At 36.9% G+C, this 16,931-nt stretch overlaps 2 protein-coding genes across 2 annotated transcripts; one reads left to right on the top strand and one right to left on the bottom strand.

Annotated features, from left to right (window-relative positions):
- The first annotated feature begins 8,667 nt into the window (after positions 1–8,667).
- On the top strand, positions 8,668–9,656 carry LOC122296817 (disease resistance protein TAO1-like). The gene is made up of 3 exons (XM_043106614.1): positions 8,668–8,794; positions 9,135–9,416; positions 9,495–9,656. Exons 1-3 carry the CDS (start codon positions 8,672–8,674, stop codon positions 9,654–9,656), a joined length of 567 nt encoding a protein of 188 aa, XP_042962548.1. The 5' UTR covers positions 8,668–8,671.
- Positions 9,657–9,838: 182 nt separating this feature from the next.
- Positions 9,839–11,232, bottom strand: LOC122296816 (disease resistance protein RLM3-like). Its single transcript, XM_043106613.1, has 3 exons — positions 10,955–11,232; positions 10,073–10,227; positions 9,839–9,906 (listed from the first exon to the last, which is right to left on the bottom strand). The coding sequence occupies exons 1-3, from the start codon at positions 11,230–11,232 to the stop codon at positions 9,839–9,841; spliced, it is 501 nt and encodes a 166-aa protein (XP_042962547.1).
- Positions 11,233–16,931: the final 5,699 nt, after the last annotated feature.

The following is a 16,931-nucleotide window of genomic DNA, read 5'->3' as shown; positions in this document are numbered from 1 at the left end:
TGATCCCTGTGACGACTTTCGTCAACATATCTGTTGGATTATCTTCAGTGCCAATCTTCTGAAGTTTGATGTCCTGTTCTTCTAATATTTCACGTACAAAGTGAAATCGGACATCTATATGTTTTGTTCGAGAGTAATACACTTGATTCTTGGCCAAATGAGCTGCACTTTGACTGTCACATTAAACGGTAACCTCTTGCTGCTTAAAGGCCAAATCTGTTACCAATCCCTGTAACCAAATGGCTTCTTTCATGGCTTCTGTTACAGAATGGCTTCTTTCACGCCTTCTTTCACGACAATGCAATTGTCGACTGCAAAGTTGATCGCCAACTAACTGGTCCTCCAGCCATAGTGAACACATATCCAGTTGTCGATCGGCGTTTGTCAAGATCACCTGCATAGTCTGAGTCAACATATCCAGTTACTAGACTATCTTCACTCTTCTCAAACTTCAAATCAACATCTACGGTCCCTAAAATATACCGTAGAATCCACTTAGCTGCATGCCAATGAACCTTTCCAGAATTATGCATATAGCGACTAACTAAGCTAACAACCTGGGAGATATCAGGTCATGTATACACCATGGCATACATTAAGCTTCCAACAATACTTGCATATGGGACATTCCTCATGTAGTCTCGCTCTTCATCAGTTTTAGGAGACTGCAATGCACTGAGCTTAAAATATGGGGCCATAGGAGTACTCACCGGCTTCGTCTTCGAGTCGATGTTGAAGCGTTGCAGTATTCTCTTCAGATACAGCTTCTGAGTAAGGTGAACTGTACCTTTCACCCTATCTCTGCTGATCTCCATCCTCAGTATTCTTCGTGCTTCTCCCAGATCTTTCATTTCAAACTCATGACTTAACTGAGTTTTTAAGCAATTTATCTCTCCCTTGCTTTTACATGCAATTAACATATCATCTACATATAAAAGCAAATAAATGAAAGATCCATTTGCAAGTTTTCTTAAATATACACAATGATCGTATTGGCAACGAGTGTATTTCAGATCCATCATAAAGTGGTCAAACCGCTTATACCATTGCCGAGGTGACTGCTTCAAGCCATAGAGAGACTTTTTCAGACTGCATATCCAATTTTCTGTTCCAGCTTCTTTGAAACCTTCTGGTTGAGATAGATAAATCTCCTCTTCCAGATCACCATGTAAGAAAGCTGTCTTTACATCAAGCTATGCTAACTCAAGATCATATTGTACAACCAAAGCTAGCAATATCCGAATGGATGAATGCTTCACAACAGGAGAGAATACTTCACTGTAGTCAATTCCCTCTGTCTGAGCATAGCCCTTGGCTACCAACCTAGCTTTGTATCGCAATCCATTTTTAGCAGCTTGATCATCTTTCTGATTGAAGATCCATTTACAGCCAATTGTCTTCTTTCCTTTTGGAAGCGGCACAAGCTCCCAAGTCTGGTTCTGGTGAAGAGACTGCATCTCTTCATTCATCGCCTTTGTCCATTCAACTTGTTCACTGGACTGTATGGCTTCTCTGTAAGTGGTTGGGATCTCACCCCCTTCAGCTGGTAATGCATATGTCACATAGTTTGCAAAACATGTCGGTACATGTTTCTCTCGTCTCGGTCTGTTGGTTGCTATTGATTCAGGTTGTATTGGAGGTACTGTGACTGGACTATCAACCTCATCTTGTCCGTGCTCTCCACTTGTTTCTCCTAAATCCTTTCAAGTGGAAAACTCCACCTTTTGCGAATCATCAGGTGTTTCGCTATCATGGCTGCCTTCATTGGAATCTTTATGCTTATGTGACTTAAGCATCTCAGATTCGTTGAATGTAACATCTCTACTGATGATCACCTTTTTAGACTCTATGCACCAGAGTCTATACCCTTTTACAAGCCTAAGAATTTTTCTTTCTTGACTCTAGGATCAAGCTTACTTTCTTTAACATGATAGTAAGCAGGACATCCGAAAACGTGTAAAGAGTTATAATCAGTAGCATGTGTACCTCTCCACATTTCAGTGGGTGTCTTCCCGTCATTGGCAGCTGCGGGTAGTCGGTTGATGAGGTGGCAGGCATATGTCACAGCTTCAACCCAAAATTGTTTACTAAATCCAGCATTCAGCAACATACATCGCATTTTCTCTAGTAAAGTACAATTCATTCGTTCTACCACACCGTTTTGCTGCAGTGTACCTCGTACCGTGAAGTGTCTGACAATTCCCTCTCTCCAGCATACTTCCATGAAGGGGTCTGAAGTGTATTCACCTCCATTATCAGATCTGAGCCGCTTGATCTTTCTGCCGGTTTGAGTCTCAACCATTTTCTTCCAATCAAGGAATATTTTCAGTACTTCATCTTTATTCTTCATCGTATACACCCACACACGACGAGAATAATCATCCACAAAAGTTACAAACCAATGCTTACCTCCTAAGGATGCATTTTGGGTAGGTCCCCAAACATCGAAGTGTACATAGTCAAGTATTCCCTGTGTATTGTGTACTGCGGTTCCAAACTTGATCCGCCTCTACTTCCCTAATACACAGTGCTCACAGAAAGATAGTTTACCAGTCTTGGCACCTTTGAGTAAGCCTTGCTTCACCAGTGTTTGCAAAGTTTTTTCTCTGGCGCGTCCCATACGCATATGCCAAAGACTGGTGGTGTCGGCATCAGTCTCATCTAGCTTCTCACAGCATGTGGAAGCTCTTCCATCAACAGTACTTCTTTGCAAGAAGTACAAGTTTCCTCACCTCAAGCCCTTCATTGCCACCTGAACTCCCATTAGTACTTTGAGAGTTCCCGTCTTCAATGGTGATTCTGAATCCCTTTGAATCCAGAGATCCTAGTGAGATGACATTCTTCCGCAAGTCCTGAACGTACCGAACTTTTGTCAGAGTCTTGACACTGCTATCGTGCAGCTTTAACCGAATGCTACCTATTCCCTGAGTCTTACAGGCACTATCATTTCCCATAAGTACTGCTCCACTGTCAATCTTTGTGAAGTTAGTAAACCAGTCCTGATTGGGACACATGTGATAGGTACATCCGGAATCCATAATCCATTCATCGGAATGACAAATGGATGATGAACTTATCAAGGAAAAATCTGAATCATCATCTATGTCCACGACATTGGCTATGGTGGGTTGATTCTGCTGTTGTCCCTTCAGCTTGGGACAATCCTTATTCCAGTGTCCTTTGTTGCGACAAAAGGAACACTCATCTCTGGCGAGTTTTCTGCCGACTGATGAACCACGTGATGTGGCCCGGGTTTTCGATTGAAAACCTTTCTTCTTTCTGGGATACCTTGACTGCGGTCTCCCTCTTACTGTTAGCGCTTCACTTGATGTATCTTGTTGTACCTGCTTATGCTTTTTGCGGTACTCATTGCTAATTAAAGAACTAGATACATCTTCAAAACTAATCTTTTCCTTCCCATACAGTAGAGTAGTAATTAAATGCTCATATGTATCAGGCAAGGAATTTAACAAAAGTAAAGCTTTATCTTCATCTTCGATTTCAACATCCAAGTTTATCAAATCAGCAAGAATATGGTTATAACTATTCAGATGTTCGGACATAGAAATACCTTCACGAAATTGGAATCTAAAGAGCTTTTTCTTCAAGTGCAAACGGCTCTCAATGCTCTTCTTCATGAACTTATCCTCCAATTTTTGCCAAAGTTTCTTAGCATTTTTCTCTCTCATGACAAAATACTTCTGTTCTTTGGTAAGGCATAACCTGATTTTACTACAAGCTTGGGTATTAAGCTTCTTCCAATCATGTTCAGTCATATCATTTGGCTTTCCGTCCAAAACAATATCCAACTCTTGTTGGATCAAAACGTCCATGACTTCACACTGCCACATGCCGAAGTTGCTTGTTCCATCGAACTTCTCAACTTCAAACTTGGCATTTGACACTGTAGACCGATGCCCAGAGCTACTGGCATTTTCAGAGCTCCTATCTCTTTCAGATCCTTCCATTTGAATTTAGAAAATTTAGATAACAAAATTTCAAAATTCTAACCGTACGGATGAGTTTGGAATGATCCAAATAGTTGGAAAGCAATATTTGATTGTTGAAATCGGACTCCAAATGGCTTAGATCAAGCCTGACTAGAATCTGGAAAAACGGACGGTCCTGATTGTCTGGCGCATGAGATGCACGTGCGGCAGTGGCATCTGTGGCGCGTGTGGTACACGCGCTACTGCTGTTGGGCGCGTGGGTGCGCGTCTGGCGTGTGTACTCTGCGTGAGAGACACACGCAGAGTACCTCTAGGGCGCGTGGGGGAGCGTGAGGTACGTGAGAGGCATGCGTCTTCAACCCCCGGGCGCGTGGCAGTGCATGTGTGCACGTGGTGGTGCATGGCACGTGATTGGCACTCATCTTCAACCTCCAGATGCGCGTGTTACGGATTCGTCTCGATGCGAGGAACACCCTGGAGTTGTCAAAATTTGATTTCTGGATAGCGCGAACCAAAGCTCTGATACCAATTGTTGCGCTCTGGCCTGTCCAAAATCACATAAGACGATATTTAAGTGGTTCAGCAAATTACCTATGTCCAGTGGAGCCTCTTTTACTGAATTTGTACGAGATTACAAAAAACTCTACAAATTTCTCTCACTCTCTCACATCCTTCTTTTCTCTCTATTTTCCCACTCTCTTTGCCCACCTGAGCTCTCTCTTTATAGGAGAGAGCAGCTACTATTTAGGACTTCGGTGCAGCGATTTACGGATGAAATTGAGGCGTCACTTGCTGCAGACACTGTGGGTGTCTGTGGGTGGCGCCTAATATGCCAAGGAAAAGAACGGTGCTTCTCTCTGTTTTCACACTGCAGGTGGTCTTCAACAGTGGCATCATAGTGTCCCTATAAAACAAATATCATCATCATCATTTCTTTTAAAGTCATGCATCCTATATAGAATTGAGAGAGAGGATGAGACACGTACATGCATACCTTCCATAGCAATGAATTTGGCACTTTATAACTCCAAATCTTCTCATGCATTTTGTCGCAGCCGCTCAAGATAATACAATTTAGCAATCTTCATACTTCTCGAATCCTTCTGATGACTTGCTTCCCTGACAATATACACTTTCTATATTTAGTGATATATTTCCTCACCACATCTTACTTTCACTTTAGCTATATGAACTAAAGATAGTTTCATATGGGAGGTAATAAATTAAAAGACACAGAACCAAGAATGAAGCGCCTCCAATTCCAACCTTTTCACTTTATTATGACCACTCATTTACCCATTTATTGCATTTCCTCTCTTACTATTTAAAAGGACCATTTGTTGCATAAAAGATCCTTTGAATTTTAATTTCCAAAAGTCAAATTTGCACTAGATAAAACATAAAAACTAATTTCTTCTAACCGATTCTATGCCTCCTTCCACATAACTCCCTTCCGCATAACTTACAATCATGGAAGGAGGTCAAATAACTTTGTTCAGTAACTTTTTTTAAAAAAGATAAAATTTTCTTAAGAGTTAGCTTATATGCCTTGGTCTGGACTGGGATACAGTTGTTGATGTTACTGCTGGTTGTTTAGGCTTTAGACGTTGCAGCTGGTGTTGGTTGTTGGGGTTCTTCACTTGGGATGAGCAAACTCCTCGTCTGTGGTACAATGAATAGAACTCAATATAAAATGTTTATGATTTCAATATGTCTAAAAATAGTTGTAAAATCTCACCAAATTCCTAAACTGGAGATTGTAGAACATGTCGATATGTTTTTGTTTAGCTAACTTTTGTTCCTTGTTCATCTGCCTCCAAAATCCATGCACTGCTTCCATGTTCAGCAGCTTGTTTGCACAACTCTTCATTTATACGCCAAAGACTAGCTTTGGAGACCTTGTTCCAATTTTCAAGATCCGCCCTGCACATTTCAAAGAAACCGGCAATCTTGTGGCTCAATTCATCACCATTATAGGGGTCAATGTGAAAGCCTAAGATTCCCCCAATAATAATTTATGCTGGGCCTCCTTGATCTATTGCAAAGGTGTGCCTCCACGACTGGTAGACCAAAATTCTCGTACAATGCAGGATGCACAAAAGCTCCTTTTGTATCAGCAATACAGCGGTATAGCTCTCCATAAAGATATCTATCAGTTTGAGTTATTATCCATATGATGTGGCCATTAAGTTCATATTTCTCTATCAAGGCATGCATCTTTTTTAATGCAGTTTCTAATAACACCAATAATCCATCAAAGGCTATATCTAGAAATTTAGACTTACCAAATGAAGACCAATCTCTCACGGCAATAGCCACAACGGCTAACACATCTCCATTTGCTAACGATTCTCCCGGTCACCCATATGGCAACCCCAATCCATGCAACGGCTAATTTAGAAGCGTAGGGTTTGGCTTGGAATAGACAAGGAGAAATGGCATAACGCGATTAGAGAGAAAGATGGTGAATTTGGGTGGCTTTAGACCAGGAACTAGAATAGCGAAGCGTTCTTTGAGCTGTTCAGATAAAGCGAGCCATTTGAGGTTGTCCCCCTCCCTCTGCGTCAGCAAGCTGCAAGACAGTGAATTTAGGGGTCTTTGGAGATGTGACGAGGCCATTATTAGTTATATGCACCTGTCATGGTTTATTCTTTCCATACCATTCATGGTTTATTCTATTGCTTAAGAATTATTTCTAAAAATATTTCTTTGTTAATAGCTCACCACAAGAATCTGAGGCTTCACAACAAGACCTTGTTGCTGGTAGGCCTGCACATTGGCCCGCCCAAGCCCCCTTTTGCCCCAACTTTGTTTCGCATTATCTCGATAATCTGCAATAGATTCACCAATCATATAGACCATCAACAACACAATCAATTAAAATGTAAGTATCAAACTCTATCCTTTTCGATTTTATATCTCAGTCCATGAGAATTAAAATCATTTAAATGTGATTTAATGACTAAGGATAATGCAAGAATGAGCTACATTGAAGGAATATAGCTCCATAATACTAAACTGTCAGAAAATAAAATTCAGGGGAAAAAGAAAAAGCATTTGCATTTTCTGGTAGGTTTGGATGGCCCTTAACATCTGGGATATTATATTCTCTTAGCAATGCCAAAGACGAAAGAAAACAAACAAATGTGGCTTATAAGAAACTAAAGAAAAGAATATCATCAAACCAAAATACTTCTTGGCTTTTGCTGATCAGTCATCATCAATCTTAATCGAGAAAAATTCTTCAGGAAAAATCCATTTGCTAAGTTACATTCGTTGTGAAGAAATGAGGAACAAGTGATCGATTTGTACCTTCTAGATCATCTGTATAACCTCCCAATCTGGGCTGACACAAACTCCCTAATCATTTTAGAAAAGAAATGCAAAAATAAATACAAGTTTATCCATTCTTGAAAATGCAAAAATAAATGAGTGGTAAAATCATTGAGCTAATAAATGAATGGCAAATACCAAATCAACTAAGTCTTAATTAAAGACCAGAGAGAACAAACGAAAATCTCACCCGAAATTCCACTTGGGCTATCATTTAATTCAATCCATTTTTCTTCTTTTATGTGCTCTGCTTTCATACCTGTATACAACATTGGCTCCCATACTTATGTAAGACCATGACCAAACACATTCCCAAAGAGGATCACTAGGATTGGGAAGAACACGAACTTGAACCCTCAAATTGTCCAAAACCTTTACCTCAAATGATTCTAAATCAGAGTACCACATCCATACTTCATATTGGCCTACGATACTTTTCGTTACATCATGACCATACAAAAGTAGACGTTCTTCACTATCAATACGGCATACACAATTTGAGCTAATACTAATTATCTCAACATTAGGAACAAAGTACTCAGCATTATAATCTTCTTTAAAAAATGTAACGAGATATATTACAATTCCGCTTATATCCTCCAAATGGTGTGGCCCTTTAATATTTATTACCCATTCTTTATTTCCTTTCAATTGGACATCATCATCCTCTCTCTTAGCAATTTCATTTTCTAAAAATTCTTTTTGATACCATAACCACTCTGGAATCTCATTTTTCGGTAACACAGTGGCATGTCCCTGTTAAAACAATATCATCATCATCATTTATTTTAAAGTCATGCATCCTATATAGAATTCAGAGAGAGAGAAAGGATGAGACACATACACACCTTCATAGGAATGGATTTGGCACTTTATAATTCCAAATCTTCTCATGCATTTTGTCACAGCCGTTCAAGACAATTCCTTGTAGCGATTTGATGTCGCTTCCATTGAATTCCAATATTCTTGACACTTCTGGAAATCTTTCTAACGAATTGCATCTTTTAGCATCTACCAATTCTATATTTGGTGGAAGTTCTAAGATTTCTTCAAGTTTCTCGCAATAAAATATGCCAAGGGCCTTCCATTGGCTTTAGCAGTGCTAGGTTCAGATCTAAAGGGTAAAAGTACACATCAATGGAAGAGTGCATTGAATAAGTATAAAAACATTCCCAATAGAAATATTCAGAAAGTATTTTTAGTGAGTTATGAAGGTTTAGATAATAATGAGAAGGAAATGTTTCATGATATTTCCTGTTTCTTCAAAGGAAAACCTTCGCCGGATATCATGAACATATTTGACAGTTGTGGTTTTTTTCTGGATGATGGTATCGACAGGCTTAAAGACAAGTGTCTTATTACTATTGATTTAAGGTGGATTTGTTTGGATGCATCACTTGCTACAAGATTTGGGTCGAGAAATTGTTCGTCTAGAATCACCCAACGAACCTGGTCAACGTAGTAGATTGTTTTTTCATGAAGATGTCTGTCATGTGTTGGAAGAAAGCATGGTAAGAGTAAGAATAAAAATATTCAGTTTCACATTTATTTCCATTTTAAAAGTGAAATCTAGCGGAAAAGTTTCGCCTCTTGAAGTAATATATAAATGAATATGTAAACATATATATATATATATATATATATATATATGAATTTGTAGTTATGTATAATAGATTCTGTTTAACTAAGATCATTAATGAATAAAAGTATCGATCATATCTAAATTTCCTTTTTTGTTTCTAATATCCTAACATTTCAGTAATGAGAAAATACTAGTTATTTTTAGAAAATTGATGCTTAAATTTATGCAGTAATTTTGCTAACAATTTTGTGCATTCGCTTACGTACCAGGGCACAAACAAAGTTGTAGGCATGATAATAGAAATGCCCGAAGGCGAAGAAGTGATAAAGTTGAATTCCAAAGCATTTGAACAGATGAAAAGACTTAGAGTGCTTATCAATCGCAATGCAAGTTTTTCAAGTGGACCTAATTATCTCTCCAACGAATTAAGAGTACTTGATTGGTTTGAATATCCGCTACAATCTTTGCCACCCAATTTCCATGGAAATAAACTCATTATGTTTAAAATGCATGGTGGCTTCATTAGGGAGTTAAGCTTCATCAAGTTTAAGGTATCTACAATTGTAATCTTCAATAACATTTTTTCTTTAATCTATGTGCTAAACTTCTTTTAATTTTTTTTTTAACAGAATATGACAATTATGAAATTCAATGACTGTGATTTCTTAACAAAAGTTCCAGATGTTTCAAGCATCCCAAATTTGAAGGAATTGATTGTCAAAAGGTGTACAAATTTAGTTGAGGTGCATAATTCCGTTGGATCCCTGGAGTATCTTTGTAAATTGAGTTGAGGTGCTTCATTGCCATCCAAAAGCTTCAACTCATGTTTTGAATCAACTTTAGCGTTATCTAGTAAACGTTGATCTCTTGTTGTTATGATAATTCTAATTCCCAAACCAAACCAATCGCGATCTCCAACTAATTTTTCAATTTGGACCAACTCATCCACATCATCAAGAATTAGTAGAACCCTTTAAGAGCGAAGTCTGTGCTTAATCACATTGATTCCTTTGTCAATATCACAAACATCCAAACTTGTTCCTAAAATATCAAAAAGAAGGGTATTTTGCAGCTGAATTAGACCTCCAGCTTATTTTGAAATTTCTCTAATATTACTCAAGAAACAACTTCCTTCAAATTTAGAATAAATTTGGTTGTAGATATCTTTTGAAACAGTCGTCTTACCAATTCCACCAGTTCCAAATACGTATAATATCATTCCTTTCAAGACTTAAATGCTGATAAATGTCTTGTTTGCAACACTCTATCCCAACTAGATACTTGGCAACGCTTAGAGGTGTTTCATTTACTAGTCTTAACTCCACCCATTGAATGATTACCTCGATAAATTCTGATTCTTTCCTATCAATATAACATAGAAGATAAATTAACAAGTAAGAGTACTTTTCACAGTAAATGACACATGAAGAATAATAATAATAATAATAATAATAATAATAATAATATAATATATGATTTTCCTTTTTTTTTTCCCTTCATAACTAAGTGATAGAAGTAGATTTCAATGTCAAAGGGTAGCCTTCCTCCTTCCTTAATCTGAATGTTTATATATTAATTTGTACATTTCTTATGGTCCTCTTAGACTTACATTTTCATTCTCATGTGTATAAACAAATTTTTTAAATATATATATTTTTTTTTGTCCGTTCTCGGATCTCCCTTAAATCTAAAACTTATAATTGAAGATCAGTATTTATGAATCTTAATATCTAGAAACAAATTGCTACTAAAAACCAATGCTTATTTAAAGTTGTTTTATTTTTCTTATGAGGATATGATTTCACCTCATAAGAAATAAAAAAATCCCCATCCTTTTTCTTAATTATTTTTGTCCACTTCATTTAGTTGTTTTATTCCTAGATTTAAATTTGTATTTTTCATGTTCTCAGTTTCTCCAATAAACTTGAAGGTGAAATTAATGCAGTAGTACTAGATATATATCTTTATCAATGCCAAAATTGTCTAAGTTTTCTTCATAAAGTTTGCTTTAACATCACACACACACACACACACACACACACACACATATATATGTGTGTGTGTGTGTATTCAAAGAAATCAAAAGTACCTGTAATTCTTTAATTCGACCCCTGACATATTGGCTAGTTTTTCTAAAGCTGCCTTCCACTTCAGCACTTCTTCATTGCCCTCAAACCTGTCTTTAAGTTTTGCAAATGCTTCTCCAAAACTTCCTTTTTGATTTCTTACCTCTGATGGATCTACGTCGTAAAATACTGGTAGAACACTTTGTTTTACTATTTCCATACACTCAAGGATCTTCAATAGTTCGTTCAAGCACCATCTGGATTCTGAATAGTTTTTAGATAGTACAATCATGGAAGTCATTGACCCTTCAATAGCTTGAAAAATTGCTTGGGAAATTTCCTCTCCTCTTTTATGTAAGTGTTGATTCCCCTTTTATTCAAAGCATGGTATAGATGAGAAATAAATTTTTGGTGAACATCTTCACCTCTAAAGCTCAAGAATGTGTCGTGAGTCCAGGGATGCACAGAAGAAGAAGAGGACCAAAGAGAGGAAGAAGCTCCTTGTAAGGCCATGGAAGAAGTGGTCGTCTTCTCTGTATGTGTGATAAATGCTTCACAAGAGAGGTGCAATTATAGAGATGTATAGGTCAGAGAAAGGAGAGAACCAGGGATGTTCCTTTATGACTTTCCATGCACTTTGATGTGATAAATTCAGTCTAAAAGCACTAAAAATTGAAAGGAAAAAAAAAAAGAAAGAAGAAGAGAAAGAAAGAAAGGTTGTTCCCCACTCAAGAAAATCAATAAAGAAGAACCCAAAACTATAGAAATTGATATAGTATGGGCATGTTCAGAAACCGTGTATGTGGGGGTACAAGTCCCCACATGAGCTCCCCTGTCCCTCTACATAAACAATACTCTTGCATGCACCTACCTTGCAAATATTTGAAATTTTTAATTTGATCTTTGATTTATATAATATTCACTATTTTTAAATATTAGAAATATATTTTTTAAATGTTTTAAAAATTCATAAAGTATTTTAAATTTATTTTATATTATATACGACAAGAAATTAAGGAACCATGCATTCATCATAATTAATAAGTGATACATGTGGGCCAAACGTGTTAAAATGAAAGACAATTAAACTTCTTGGCAACTTCCATAAAGTGTCATCTAATAATTAGGGATATTTGATGTTGAACGATCAATTTTTGAAAGGAAAATACTTTAGCTATAAAAGGATTATACAAAAATAAATATACAAACTGATGTTGCTTGATATAGTGCGTTAGATTGTAAAGTTACTTTTATTATAAACTAGATCTAATAGATTTCATGGAATCACATGATCAGTTTGTGAGTTTACTTTGTATAATCTATTTTTGTAGATCTGTAGCAGTTCTCTTTATAAAATAGCAATCCCAAAGTACATATAAGGGTTAACAAATAAGATTAGGTCTCATTTAGTTACATAGTTCAGATGAGATATTTTGTTGAAAGTTGAATAAAATATTGTTATAATATAATTTTTTAATATTAATTTTGTTTTAAGATTTAAAAAAGTTGAATTGTTTATTATATTTTGTATGAAAATTTATAAAAATTGTAATAATTATATAAGATGAAATGAGATAGTTTCCAGACATTAAACTTCAATATTTGAGAAACAATAAATTAATAAATGTAATGGGTTTTACGTAGAAGCACTACACATAAGAGCAAGTTAAGTTCTTTTATAATTCATGTCAAGTTTAATAGTTTGTGATATAAAGCATTTCGATCCCTATGGAAATATTTGAAGCTTTGGACAATAATTGAAGAAATCAATTAAGTTCACACTGGAATTAATTATCAGTAAACCTAAATATATATGGATGGACTTGTGTTTTTGTTCGAAACCGTGTTGAGTAGTGGGGAGCTGAAAACTTGGAATATGTGTTGTGTTGCCCAATGATTAATTCCAGTGTGAACTTAATTGATTTCTTCAGGTTCACAGTATTGCAAAAAATTGAAAATAAGAACTCGTCAGGATAGTAGTGAAAATGAGACTTCGTTTGGAAAAAAGGCCTTGCTAGATGAGATGATAAATTGTGAATAATGATGAGATAGTTTGTAAATAATAGTGAAATAATTTGAGTTCGGATTTCTTAGTTCACATGGCAGGAAATTGAAAATAAGGCCTTGTTTGGATAGTCAAATGATATGCAGAGATGAGAAATATGTGAATAGTATTAGTGGTGAAATAGTTTCTGAATAATAGTAAAATAGTTTGAGTTAAGATTTTTATTGGATTTTAGGAAATGAGAGAGGAAAAATTAAATAAAAATATTATAAAGTTAAGATATTGTTTAATATATTTTTTAATATTATTTTGTCACACTTTGACGTAAAGCATGTAAGTCTTGATTCCACTTTGACGTAAAGCATGGTTTAGATGAGAAATAAACTTGTGATGAACATCTTTCCCTCTAAAGCTCAAGAAGACATCATGATTCCATGGATGGATATATGGAAGTAGATCATGATGAGAAAGAAGAGGAAGAGGCTCCTAATTGATTGAAAGTGTGATATCTTGTTTTGACGTGTATTTTTATTGAATAATTATTTAAATTATTATAATTAGTGGTTCTCTTGTTTTAAATTTAACGTGTTAATCGTTGAACTATTTTATAATTTTTAAGTTCTAAAATTTATTTTGATGTACTTTCTTAATATTAATTATTGTTTATTATTTAAATTGAACTTTGATTTAAATTACTTTATTGTTTATTATTTAAATTGCACGGCCAACCACCACTGCCATTAACTTCACCAACACCTTTAAGCTCTTCCCTGGCCATCCCAAGTTTTCGTTTGTCCCTGTTCAAAGGTTGGCTTTTTGAGACCCACGACCTTCACCCAAATTGCACTATTACGTTGTTGTGCCGCCACCTCTTGTACCTCCTTGATCCTTCAAAAATTATATTTTAACATTGTAAGTATTTTTTAAATAACCTTTTGAGATTTAAATATATTTTGCATTAACAAATCTTTGCGATCTGGTTGGTTGCACCGAACGTTGAATCCGAGGAGTTTAGGGGTCAGTTGGATTGGAAGATAGAGTTGTTTGTGTGATTGGTTTATGCTGAGATTAGTTGGCTGTTCATTTTTTGTGTCGTGTCTTGTACATTGCATAATTGCATGCATGTTCATGTTTGGAAACGAAAATTGGGTTTTCACAGAATTGCATGCATGATCATGTATATATTTGAAAACTGGGTTCTCATGTGAGAAATGATTTTTGGGGTGTGTGTATCACGACCTCAAGCCGAGATGAGGTATTATCTCGATGGAGCTCCTTTGGTCACTCAGGAGTAAAATATACTGAGTGACATCTCCTAGGTTAGCAACAACAGAATCAGACGGGATAGTAATGCTCTCGTGCCGACTCCATGGCCCCTCTGCTGGCGAGGGCTAGAGGATACTGGGCCACGAACGCGTTGGGTACGAAACTAAGCATCGCTCGTTACGAAGTTACAAGCACGATCATTACTCGTGGTGTGGAAAAGGGAGTTAAGGTGTGCGGATGGTCCCTAGGAGAGATCATGGTGCATTCGGTTTAAAAATGGATAATGGGCCATTTTTCGGGAAAATGTCAAGTTTCGATAAATGGATTTATATGAACCATTTTCTAGGAAAATGGTGGATTTTTATACTGGGCCACTTTCTGGGAAAATGGCAGATGCTTTTTTTAATGGAAATGGTTTTGGGCCAAATGGAATTTTTGGTGTGTTGAATAATAATAATTTTCAGAGAAAATAAGGTTTTGGGGTTTCATGCATATTTCATCATACGCATGCATATTTGTTGTTACATGAATATATTTTTATCTCTTAGGTTGTTTGGTTTATTACTTACTTGCGGTACCATTTCATGGTACTGTAAATTTTGATGTAGTTGAGGATGCAGAGCCTGAGGATGCGGCTCCGCTAAAGGAGTGATTGGGGGTCACTTTCTTGTGGGATGAGATTTGTTTCCCACTTTTGATTATTATATTTTGGTCTATATATATTTTAATCGAATAACTGCAATATCTTTTGAAACACTTATATTTAAGTGAATTATGTATTTAACAATTTTGGTACTTAGTTGATTGACTTTAACTTATTCGCTGCATCTTTTGTCTTACGCGTGTTGCATATACACACACTTAGCACTTGTTATTGGGGTGTGTGACCCATGTTGTCATATTCCCGACACCTCAATTCCTGCATTTCTTTACGTGAGAGTTGGAGGAGCCACACAAAGGCCATGGAAGATGTTGCTATACTCTTGAGTATGCGCAATTATTATTTACCAAATGGTCGAATTTTAAAGCATTTTTCGCAAATAAATAATTTTAGAAACTTCTTGGCAACAACCACTCCATTCAAAGGGATAATGGGGATTGTATCTACTATATTTCATATGCGCTAGCTGGTGAATGGCCTTACCAATACTTTCCATTTGTTTTATTCATTTTTATTTTTTCAGTAAAACATGAGCTATAAAAAACACAAGATAACAGAGCTATATATAAGAAGAATGCATTCATGATCTCGACGTAAAAAACTTCGTTTGTTTCGTTGTAAAACGACACTTGATTTGGGGCATGGGCCGAACTAGTTTGGTTGTCAAATTTTTTTCAGATTTCTTTTTTAATATAGATATAAAAATATCTCAAATGTGGGTCAAAGAAAGGAGAGAATCGGGGATGTTCCTTTGAGTTTGTAATTGCCGGTAAATTTATAATTATCAGGGAAAATATTGAAAATGTGTTCCCCAATGATATATTTTTGTGAGTACTTTCCATGCACTTTGATGTTAAAGCAGAGAATAATGAGTTGTGTAATATCCTGACTAAGGGACTGTCTTCTGGTTGATCCTGCCACCAACCTTATGATTCTCGACCGGCAATTGTTCTATCTTGAAGAAGCTTCCCGCCGCATGGTTGGCGAGTTTGGGCAGAAAGAGATGCCTGATGCTTTTGCCAACGTGCCCCGAGCCTTCCCGTCTAATGATGCCATTTGATTAATTTTGCCTTTTGTGTATTTGACTGTGGATAATAAATTTTTTTTTTTTGTTGATACTTCTATATCTTCTATATTTGTAACAATGGACTTTGATTTACCCTGTTGAATGTTTTGGCCACTGTGTTCTTTTAATTCTTGTCTTTTTCATGACATTGCAAGCTACTAAGGCTTGCCTTTGGTGTTTAGGGTCGGCATGGTCTGAGGACCTACGTGCCCTTTTTTCATGGCTAGAAACGATCCCCAACTGCACCAGTGCATGACACTTTGACCATGCTGCTGTTATTACTCACACTCTGGTCACTCGGTCGTGTCTCATCAACCAAACTTGGGGTCTTGTCTCCTTAGAACTCAAGGATACAGAAGTACAACCTTACAAGCTGCTAAGGCTTGTATTTAGTGTTTAGGGTCGAGCGGTCCCTAACCTTTCTCGCCCTTTTTTCGTGGCACCACAAGCTGCTAAGGCTTGTCTTTGGTGTTTAGGGTTGAGTTGTCCCTGACCTTTCTCACCCTTTTTTTGTGACACCACAAGTTGCTAAGTCTTGTCTTTGGTGTTTAGGGTCGGCGTGGTCTGAGGACCTACACGCCCTTTTTCCATGGCAGCACAAGCTACTAAGGCTTGTTTTTGGTGTTTAGGGTCGAGCGGTCCCTGACCTTTCTCGCCCTTTTTTCATAGCACCACAAGCTACTAAGGCTTGTCTTTGGTGTTTAGGGTTGGCATGGTCTGAGGACCTATGCGCCCTTTTTTCATGGCACCACAAGCTGCTAAGGCTTGTCTTCAGTGTTTAAGGTCGGAATGGTCTGAAGACCTACGCACCCTTTTTTCGTGGCACTACAAGCTGCTAAGGCTTGTCTTTGGTGTTTAGGATCGAGCAGTCCCTGAACCTTCTCGCCCTTTTCTCATGGCACCACAAGCTGCTAAGGCTTGTCTTTGGTATTTAGGGTTGGCGTGGTCTGAGGACCTATGCGCCCTTTTTTCATGGCACCACAAGCTGCTAAGGCTTGTCTT

This window comes from Carya illinoinensis, chromosome 15, assembly GCF_018687715.1.
Source record: "Carya illinoinensis cultivar Pawnee chromosome 15, C.illinoinensisPawnee_v1, whole genome shotgun sequence".
NCBI lineage: Eukaryota > Viridiplantae > Streptophyta > Magnoliopsida > Fagales > Juglandaceae > Carya > Carya illinoinensis.
Note: the sequence above shows the minus strand (reverse complement) of the source record. Positions and strands in the feature narration are given on the sequence as shown.

Bases quoted from the DNA above. Each gene is read 5' to 3' on its own strand.
- LOC122296817 (XM_043106614.1), top strand. From the start codon at position 8,672: ATGCATCACTTGCTACAAGATTTGGGTCGAGAAATTGTTCGTCTAGAA. The intron at 8,795-9,134 runs GTAAGAGTAAGA...CTTACGTACCAG, and splicing joins ATGTGTTGGAAGAAAGCATG to GGCACAAACAAAGTTGTAGG. The intron at 9,417-9,494 runs GTATCTACAATT...TTTTTTTAACAG, and splicing joins TAAGCTTCATCAAGTTTAAG to AATATGACAATTATGAAATT.
- LOC122296816 (XM_043106613.1), bottom strand. From the start codon at position 11,232: ATGACTTCCATGATTGTACTATCTAAAAACTATTCAGAATCCAGATGG. The intron at 10,228-10,954 runs GTACTTTTGATT...TTATATTGATAG, and splicing joins GTCGAATTAAAGAATTACAG to GAAAGAATCAGAATTTATCG. The intron at 9,907-10,072 runs GTATTTGGAACT...TTGATATTTTAG, and splicing joins TGAAAGGAATGATATTATAC to GAACAAGTTTGGATGTTTGT.